We start from the raw sequence: 10415 nt of genomic DNA, 5'->3' as shown, positions 1-10415 counted from the left end.
CGGAAGAGGAAGGACCTGGCCACCATCCACCGCAGCATGGCCAACCCTGGTGAGACCCACAGCACACACACACATGCATACACACGCATGCACATACACACACACGGAAGAGGAAGGACCTGGCTGCCATTCACTGGAGCATGGCCAACCCCGGTGAGGCCCACAGCACACATATGTACATACATACATACACACATGTATGCACATACACACAAAAGAGGAGGACCTAGCCACCATCCACTGGAGGATGGCCAACACCAGTGAGGCCTGAAAGTCCACAGCACACACACATACATACACACACACACACACACACACACACACAGAAGAGGAAGGGCCATCCACCAGAGCATGGCCAACCCCAGTGAGGCCTGACAGCCCGCAGCACACATACACACACACACACACACACACACACACACACACACACACACACACACATATAAATACACACCCACGCAAGAGGAAGGGCCTGGCCACCATCCACCAGGGCATAGCCAACCCTGGTGAGGCCCAGACAGCCCACAGCATGTGCACACACACAAGTGGAAGAGGAAGGACCTGGCCCCCATCCACTGGAGCATGGCCAACCCCAGTGAGGCCCAAACAGCCTGCAGCATGCACACACACACCCCCACACACAAGCGGAAGAGGAAAGACCTGACCACTATCCACCAGTGCATGGCCAACTCTGGTGAGGCCCAGACAGCCCCCAGCATGTGGACGCACACACATGCACACACATACCTGCACGCGCACACACACCATGCGCCCCTCCTCCAAGCCCAGCCCCAGCTCTGCCTGTGCCCTGTCCAGTCAGCAACACATCTCAGCTACCATGACGGGGAGACAGGCACCTGGCCAACTTCCCTCCCTCCTATGGAATAGGCCTCCCCCTCCCTGACCCTCTCCAGTGGAGGAGTAATTGAGGGGCCCGGTCAGAAACAGGAAAAGCTATTGGATCTCACTCGTCATCCATAGTTTCTTGCCCAGAAATGCCAAACTACACAACCATGGGATAAACGTTGCTTTTCTACCACACTGACTTAGATGTTTAAAATAGTAACATAACACTCAGTGTGGGCTAGGATGTGGAAAAATAGACAGCTTCGTAGACAACGGATAGGATTGAAGCTGTGAAACTTTTTGAGGGAAAGGTAATATATCACACACCTGCAAATGGTGCCCAGGGATTGGTCCAGTTATTCTACGTATGACAGTGTGTACTGGGAAGAGCAAAGATTTGAGCAAAAGCTTGTGAGCAGTTCTCCATCACAAACTTCTAAGAGTGAAACATAGAAGGCAGTCCAAACATCTCACAGAAGGAAGTTGGTTGAATAAATAGAATGGCATATCATGCAAGTATTAGAGATGAGAAATATTTTAAAATATTTTTGGATTATAAAGAAATGTTAGGCCAGGCTCAATGGCTCCCATCTGTAACCCAACACTTTGGGAGGCCGAGGTGGGTGGATCACTTGAGGTCAGGAGTTCAAGACCAGCCTGGCCAAGATGGTGAAACGCTATCTCTACTAAAATACAAAAATTAGCTGGGCATGGTGGCGGGCACCTATAATCCTAGCTACTCAGGGGGCTGAGACAGGGGAATCGCTTGAATCTGGGAGGCAGAGGTTGCAGTGAGCCAAGATCGTGCCGTTGCACTCCAGCCTGGGCCACAGAGTGAGACTCTGTCTCAAAAAAAAAAAGTTCTTAGTAAGTTAAAAGGGGCAGGTTATAAATCAACATCCACAGCAAGATCATATTTTAAAATGCATATATATCCATATTCATCCCCCCCCACACACAAAATGTACGTTATCTATTAGAGAGAGAATGAATGTGCTGGTATGTTTGGGAAGAAATACACCAAAATCTTTACTGTGCATGGAGGGACCGTTGATAACTTTTATATTTTTCACATCTTTTTGTATTTTCCAAAACTTCTATCCTGTTTCTAATTAGAAAAAAGATTGCATCTGCTTTTAAAAAGAAATTAACGGATTTGAGGAGGGTGCCGTCCAAGGGACATATGCATGGGGACTGTGACGTGGGAGGCTAATTCTGCCCCAGCCTCAGAAGTATGGCCGGAGTGTGCTGGGGATGACTGCTGGGTGGGAGCGGGGCTGTGAGTGGCTGGGGATGAGCAACTGGAGGCTGGAAGAAGGGCTGTAGCAGGAGCCAGTGGGCCCTCAGTTGAGGGGTATCACATGGCACCCACCCCACCAAGGGCTCTGGGGTCTGGCTTGAGACCCAGGGCCAGTACTGACACATATTCAGAGTGAAGTCTTGGGCAGGTTATTTTGCCTTCTAGATTCTAAGGATTCTCATTTCTAAGGTGGGTACAACCCAAATAGCTCTGGGGACCCTACCAGTCTACTGTCAGCCGTGTTGCACTCAACCAGACACAGCCCAACAACCGAAAATAATTTGAGAATAATTTGTCTTTGCTTGTTTACATCCAAGAGTCTTAAGGATTTTTAACACACAGCAATACTTCGTGTTTCTCCAGTAGCAGGGAGTGGCTAGGACCCCTTAGATGTTAACATACATTTTGTTCCAGTTTCATGGGATTTGCCATTGCTGCCTTACCTCCTTCTTGGAGGGCTGTTATGAGATTTAAGTGAAGTCCTAGGGTTACAATGCTGTCCTGTAAGGCACTGTCCTGGTGACAGGGGCTACTGTTATTATCTGATGACTTTTTTTTTTTTGAGATGGAGTCTCACTCTATCACCAGGCTGGAGCGCAATGGCGTGGTCTCAGCGCACTGCAACCCCTGCCTCCCAGGTTCAAGTGATTCTCCTGCCTCAGCCTCCTGAGTAGCTGGGATTATAGGTGCATGCCACCATGCCCAGCTAATTTTTGTATTTTTAGTAGAGACAGGGTTTCACCATGTTGGTCAGGCTGGTCTTGAACTCCTGACCTTGTGATCCACCCGCCTCAGACTCCCAAAGTGCTGGGATTAGAGGCGTAAGCCACTGTGCCTGGCCTTTTTTTTTAGACAGGGTCTTACTCTGTCACCCAGGCTGGAGTACAGTAGTGCAATCATGGCTCACTGCAGCCTCAACCTGCTGGGCTCAAGTGATCCCCCCACCTCAGCCTCCCAAGTAGCTGGTACTACAGGCACACACCACCACACCCAGCTAATATATTTTTTTAATAGAGATGGGATCTCACTATGTTGTGGTCTCACTATGTTGTCCAGGTAAATCTTGAACTCCTGGCCTCAAGCTATCCTCCTGCTTCAGCCTCCCAAAGCACTGGGATGACAGGCCTAAGCCTCCAAGCCCAGCCTTTGATGTCATCTCTTATTCCTCAAAGATTCTGCACAATTTGTGGTTTTCTTAGATCTCCACAACAACACTGTGCAGAGTGTGTGATGCTTTGCTCTATGGCAGAGATGTTTAAAATAATGAAATATTACCACCCAGTGTGGGCTAGGCTGTGGAGAAGTATTTAACAGACACCTTCATTTACAACGGGTGGCAGTGTAATCTGTGAGACAAGATGATGCCTACGTCATTTCACAGGTGAGGAGACAGAGGTTCAGAGAGTCCAAGAGGCTTGCTAAGGTCACACAGGTGGTAACACTGGGATTTGAACCCAGGCCTGGGCTGGTGCCTGCTGTCTGCTGTGTGGGTTCTGAGTGACCTTTCCCACTTGCCTGCAGAGGAGTTGGACAAGCTGATCTCTGACCGGCCTGAAAGCTGCCGACGCCCAGGCAAAGCGGGGGAACCAGAGGCTCCCGTGCTGACCCACGCCACCACGGTGGCCATGGCGCATGGCTGCCTGGCTGTCTCGCAGCTCCCACCCCAGCCACTGATGACCCTGTCCCTGCAGTCAGTTCCCCTGCACCACCAGGTCCAGCCCCAGGCACATCTTGCTCCAGACTCTCCAGCACCGGCCCAGACCCCGCCCCTGCACGCCCTGCCGGACCTGAGCCCCAGCCCACTCCCCAACCCTGCCATGGGAAGGGCTCCTGTGGACTTCATCAACATCAGCACTGACATGAACACCGAGGTGGACGCCCTCGACCCCAGCATCATGGACTTCGCTCTGCAGGGTGAGGCCAGAGGAACGGTGATGGAATGGAATTGGGGAGGGGAGAGGCCTGGGGGCCAAAGGGAGTGAGCGAGGACTGTACTGCCTGCATTTGCCCCACGGTCTCGTTCCCATAGCAACCACCTTTGCAAGTTGAGCGTCCCTGATCCAGAAATCTGAAGTGCTCCAATATCCGAAAATTGTTGAGCCCCAACAAGACACTCAAAGGTCATGCTCGTTGGGGCAGTTCAGATTTCAGATGTTTGGCTGGACTAGGGTTGTTCGACGTGTGCTAGCCAATGACAGCCAGCAGGGAATGAGCGCTTGCTGTGTACCAGAAACCAGGCCAAAGCATTTCATAGACATCACCTGAGGTCACCACCATTCCACATCCCTGTTCTGCTGATGAGGAAACTGAGGCAGAGAGAAGTGAAGTCACTCACCCAAGGTCACCAAGCTATTAAGTGACAGAGCCTGGAGTTAAACCTCAGTCTGTCTGATCCCAAAGTTTTAATCGATAACTGCTTCATCTCACGTGCCAACCGCATGCCAGGCACACTGACCCACTGCAGGCTGCATGATCCTCCCCAATAATTGGGATGTGATGAATGAACAAGGGAATTTCAGGTTTCAGCCAAGGCTCATACTTCATCCATTCACTAGCACAGGTGCAGCTCCCATGTTCCAGCCAAGGGTGGAGACAGCCTCTGCCCTCAGGAGTTCTGTCTCTAGTGAGGGAAATGAACAAGGTAGCAAGGCAGTTGCAGCTGTGAAATGGGTAGATTTGCACCTTCCTGCCTCCCTCTCCCTGGACTGTTGTATAGTTCAATGTGCTGAAGAAAGGGAAACGTCTTGTCCCCCTGGCTTTGACAGTAATGATACCGTAAGAACTAAATGCTTTTGACAAGTCCTGTCGTTTAACCCTTGCCACAGCCTGAGGAGCTGGGTTCACTGATCATCTCCATCTTATTCTGAGGTTCTGAGATGGAAGTGACTTTCCCAAGGACACTCAGTGGGAAGATGAAGGTCCAGGGCTGCGACTCTGGCTTTTCCATGCGTTTGTTTTTGTTCTTTTTTGAGATGGAGTCTCGCTCTGTCACCAGGCTGGAGGGCAGTGACGCAATCTTGGCTCACTCCAGGGTTCAAGTGATTCTTCTGCCTCAGCCTCTCAAGTAGCTGGGATTATAGGTGTGCACTTACCAGGCCAGGCTAATTTTTGTATTTTTAGTAGAGACGGGGTTTCACCATGTTGGCCAGGCTAGCATCGAATCAAACTCCTGGCCTCAAGTGACCCACCCACGCTGGCCTCTGCTGGGATTACAGGTGTGAGCCACCGTGCCCAGCCCCATCCCCCTTTTCTATAACACGTGACACCACACATGGTCTCTGTGTCTTCCCTAAGATGGGGGATTCCAACTCAGTCGTTTTATGTGAAGCTAGCTCACCCTAATGCTTTTGTCTTTGAAAGGGAACCTGTGGGAGGAGATGAAGGACGAGGGATTCAGCCTGGACACACTGAGCACCTTCGGAGACTCCCCGCTTGGCTGTGATCTGGGGGCCTCAGGCCTGACTCCTGCCTCAGGTGGCAGCGACCAGTCCTTCCCAGACTTGCAGGTGACAGGTCTCTATGCAGCCTACTCCACTCCGGACAGTGCGGCTGCGTCAGGCACCAGCTCCTCCTCCCAGTACCTGGGTACACAGGGGAACAAGCCCATAGCCCTGCTTTGAGCTCACGGCCTCGCCTGCCCCAGAACCCCAGCACCCAGCTGGGGCAGAGAACTGACAGGGTGTTCCCTGGAGCCTCTCCTGGGGCTAGGTTGCCAGCTGGACAGGGAAGCGGTTCCCCTCCACGACCCTCCTCCTCCTCCTGCCTCCCACTGGAGCTTCTGGGGCTCTTCCAAGTCAGAAGAACAGAGGAAGACGAACAAGCAACCCAGCATCCGCCCTCCCCTTGCCATTTCTCCGAGGCCTGAGCTGCAAGGCCTGACCGTATTGTGAGACTTGTCCATCCTGGTTCCTGGCTGGGTGACCTCCATGACCTGTACCCCATTTCAGGACACCTTTCGGGGTGAAAGCCCTTGAACTCATCCTTTTGGGAAACAGCTGAGCGGATGAAACCTCAGCCGCAACCTCCAGGGGACAGGTCCAGGGTGGGGAGTGGTGCCGGAGAACCTGAGCTCTGAAACGGGAGGCTGCCCAGGTGGCCTCCAGCCCCACCTTTCCAATAGTCTGTTAGAATTTTATTAGAGCAGATTCCTGGGCCATGCCGGGCACCGTGACCGTGTGTAAATTTATTTATATTTATTGTGGCCTATCCACCCCACATCTGCAAACCCAACCCGAGGCCCCTGGAATGAGATTCCTCTGTCTGTCCCTTCCTCCCAGCCATCCTAACTCCTACAGGCCAGCGAATGACATCTCTAACTGGCTGGCCATCCCTTGGCAGCCTGGGCTCCTTTTCAGAACCAGCAAGCACTGTTGATACTGTGAAATACCCTATTTTTTCCACATTAGAGACCAGATATTTTTCTAACTGTTCATGATTCACATCTCTTCCTGCATGTACCTGAGACAGGTGGTGCCATCGTTTGGGGGTTTGGGGGGCTTTCAAAGGGCAAAATGCGATGGTGGAGAGAGGAACGGGAGGGCAGGTGCTTTTGTACTGGGATTTAAGGCACTCCTGATGGAATGAAAGCAAACTGAACCATGGAAAGCTCGAACCACGTGGCGAATGGAGGCAGACAGCACTGCCGTGCATATTTATTGGCACTTCCTCACCTCCCTTTGCCCTGCAGCTGCTCTTATGTTTTTCTCTCCTTGCTAATTACTGAGTTTCCAAGTAGCAAGTTCTGCAGATAGCTGGGTTAGAGGGGAGACAGGTGAGTGAGCTGGACAAAGAGAAGGTGAAAAATGCTCTCCCAGCAAAGTTGAGACCGAACACTGGGGAAGCTGCAACCTCACACACCATCCCCCTCTTTCCATGAGATGGATGTAGACTCCGTGTCTGGAGTTCCTGAACCCTAGAGCCAGGATGCTGTTTAATCAGCAGCTCAGCCAGCTGCCTGGGAGGTTTTTGGCATTAAGCGCTGCCTTGAAGGGTGAGCTTTAAGTCCTTCCCAGTTCTGGAACTTTCCACCGAGCATCCACCACCCTTAGACACACTCCCAGTGCTACCTGTCCGACCCGCACTGCCCATCTGCCTTGTGTGACGTGACCCCCGATGAGATGTTGAAATGGTTGTTCATGAAGACTCCGCGTTCGGGCAACAGCAAGACTGTAAGTGTAGAATTGAGTAACTGTCTTCTGTCAATAAAGGCTGAATGGCGGCTCTGTGGCTCATGAGGAGGTGAAAGGGAGATCAAGGATAATGACACCACTCACTTGTCCCTTACAGGTGAGGTACCATTTACAGATGGGGAAATTGAGGCCTAGAAAGGTGACACCACTCAACACCAGCCCCAGGTGCTCTGACACCAAGTTCCCATCGCACCACACACTGGGGGCAGTTTGTCATGATGGTTACAAGGAGCACAGCCTTCATACTGTCCCTCAGAACCTGGCGCTGGACAGGCATCATTTCAGGCAGGGATCATGAATGCCATTGACCACTCAGAAAGCAGAGGCTTGGAGAGGTAGGGTGGGCTGAGTGTGTGTCCCAGAGCTCAGCGGCACAGCTCAGGTGTATAACTCATGTCAGAAAAGAGAAGATGGAAGGAGACACACCCCTTCCAGCACCTGCTATATGCCAGGGCCTGTGCTAGTCACTGCTGTCCATTAGCTCATTCCATCCTCACAACAGCCCTAGGAAGCATGTCTGATTTGATATTACACCCATTTCACAGATGAAGAAACTGAGGCTCAGGGAATAAAGCGGGTGACTTGCTGCCCAAAATAACAGGCAAAGTACATATTAATTAGGAGTATAACTCTTTAAGTACACCCAGGAAGTGGCCTGCAGCCTCAGGGGAGACCAGATTCATGCACATGCAATGTTTTGTGAGCAAGGAAGCATGTCTGGGAGGATGGGCTGTGGGTGGTATCAGGAAGTGCTTGGTGGAGGCCAGGCACGGGGTAGGGAGAAGGTGCCTGCAGCGGCCCTGGCTTTCTCTGCCCAGCACTTGTACCACTGTCTCCTTGGCTTGGCTTCTGAAAGATCCTGTGAACCCAGCCCAGCCAAAAAAACATCAGAGCCTGCAGCCATTCCCTGAGATTGGCTGAAGTGGGGAGTGAGGGACCTAGGCCGTGTTGTTCACAGCCAGTGAGCATCCCCCAGGGACTGTGCAGGAGCTAGGAGGCACCCTCCATCTCCTGGGGTGCTCAGCTGGGAGAATGGAGCCCGAGCCACTGTGTCACCACAAGGAAAGGGCTGGAAGCCCACGATTGAGTCTGACTTCTGTTCCTTACCATGGCCAAGTGGGAGCCAGGCATAGAGAGCCCAGGCAAAAACGCCAAGGTCACAGCCAGAGTGCCACCTGTGCAGGGGCCACAATGTCGCCAGAAGAAAGCATGCAGGAGACATGGGGGGAATGAGGCTTCTTCTGGGGCTGAGCAGCTCATGGGAGAAAAACACAAACTGCTGTCATGTAAGCAACTGCCGCGGGCTGCATGGAGTTCAGCACTGGTCAGGCAACATCTCCCGGAACCCACCACAGCCCGCACGACCAGTGGGATGTTCCCATTTCCCAGATGAGGAAACTGAGGCTCAGAGACCATGTTTCTAAAGTTTTCTTCCCCTTCTATAAGAAATCACCCACATTCTAACAACAAAAATAGTAACAGCATTCACTGGCATGTATAGGGGGCTTATTCCCTGCAGTGTATAACACCAGAGCACAATCGATCTTAATTTTCCTCCTGGGTCCTAATCCCTGGAACCTATGAATACATTATGTTACCAGGCAAGTGGGAATAAAAGATGCAGATGGAATTATGGTTACTAATCGGCTGCCTTAAAATAGGGGGGATTGCCGGGTGTGGATCACACCTGTAATCCCATCAATTTGGGAGGCCGAGGCAGGTGGACTGCTTGAGCCCAGGAGTTTGAGACCAGCCTAGGCAACATACTAAGACTCCATCTCTACAAAAACCATTTGCCAAGCATGGTGGTGCATGCCTGTAGTCTTAGCTGCTCAGGAAGCTGAAGCAGGAGAATCACTTGAGTCCAGGAGATCGAGGCTACAGTGAGCTATGATTGCACCAGGCTGGGTGACAGAGCAAGACACTGTCTCCCCCCAAAAAAAGGTGGAAGATCACCCCAGATTATCAAGGTAGGCCTAAGGGAGTCGTAAGACCTACAGGTAAAGGAGGGGGGCAGGAGAGTCAGTGTCAGGTTTAAAGATGCTATGAAGATGGAATGGGGCCTCTAGAAGCTGGAAAAGGCAAGAGAACGGATTCTCTCCCCTAGAGCCTCCAGAAGAGCCGCAGCCCTGCTGACACTCATTTTAGCCCAGGGAGGCCCCCGTTGGGCTTCTGACCTCCAGACCTGTAGGAGGATAAATTCATGTTGTTTTAAGCCACTAAGTTTGTGGGGATTGTTACAACAGCCATAGACAATAAATATATCCCCATTTTACAGACGAGGAAACTGAGGCTCTGAGAGGCTAGGTAGCTTAGGCATGATTAATAAGGGGTAGAGATGGGATTCAAATGACACTGTGCTTCCCCACGGTCTTTTATCACGTCTCAGAGGGCTCAGCTGACACCCTGTGTTTGCCGGTTTAGATAGAAGCAAAAACTCTCCAAGGCTACGTGACTGGGAATTAACCCCAGGTCTACAGGTCTTCCGCCCCTCCATGGCGCTGTCATGGCTTAGCGTAGGCTCCTAAAGGGCATTCAGTGTAAGTTCAGGGAAAGTAATAAGAAGATCCGATCAAAAGTAGGAGACGAAGTGGTGGAGCTGAGCATCGCCTCCTTTGGAGGATGCCAGTTGTGTTGACTGTTTCTCCTATGGGTATAGACGCTGGACCTTTGATCTCCAAAACCAAAACCCTCAAGAGTCCAGGGGAAGCAGGACAGAGATCTAGCTGGCAGCCGAAATGTGGAGAAATCCAACAGCAGCCAAAGAGCCAGGCCGGGCCATCCCCAAGGGGTTCCCAGTCCATAAGAACCTGTCCAGAATCTTCCACAACCACTCACAGCTTGCCACAGGACAGAAGCAAACACTCCCACGAAAGGGAGGACAACCGGGCTAATCTCTAGGACCCACATCATCTGACCCCTAAGGCTGCCTGGGCTTCCTCCTATGGGGTTAGTGCCCCCAACAGGTGGAGCATCTGATTTTTCTCCAGTGTGGTGCTTACCACCTTCCATCATTGACTAGCGTCTCTGGTAACTACAGAAATGTGGTCAAACTTGCTGGTTATCAGCATCTCCTGGGG

At 51.7% G+C, this 10415-nt stretch overlaps 1 protein-coding gene across 1 annotated transcript in view; it reads left to right on the top strand.

The window, feature by feature from the left end:
* The window catches only part of FOXN4 (forkhead box N4), a 28582-nt gene extending 22657 nt beyond the window's left edge, over positions 1–5925 (top strand). The window contains exons 8-9 of the mRNA XM_032300882.1: positions 3668–4060; positions 5507–5925. Coding sequence (XP_032156773.1) covers positions 3668–4060; positions 5507–5766 — 653 coding nt within the window. The 3' untranslated portion in view covers positions 5767–5925. The remainder of the gene's footprint in view (positions 1–3667; positions 4061–5506) is intronic.
* Positions 5926–10415: the final 4490 nt, after the last annotated feature.

The sequence above is a fragment of the Sapajus apella genome, unplaced genomic scaffold (assembly GCF_009761245.1).
Source record: "Sapajus apella isolate SASKATOON/1434 unplaced genomic scaffold, GSC_monkey_1.0 scaffold2, whole genome shotgun sequence".
Classification (NCBI taxonomy): domain Eukaryota; kingdom Metazoa; phylum Chordata; class Mammalia; order Primates; family Cebidae; genus Sapajus; species Sapajus apella.
The sequence above is the reverse complement of the archived record's forward strand: the minus strand, read 5'-3'. Positions and strand labels throughout refer to the sequence as shown.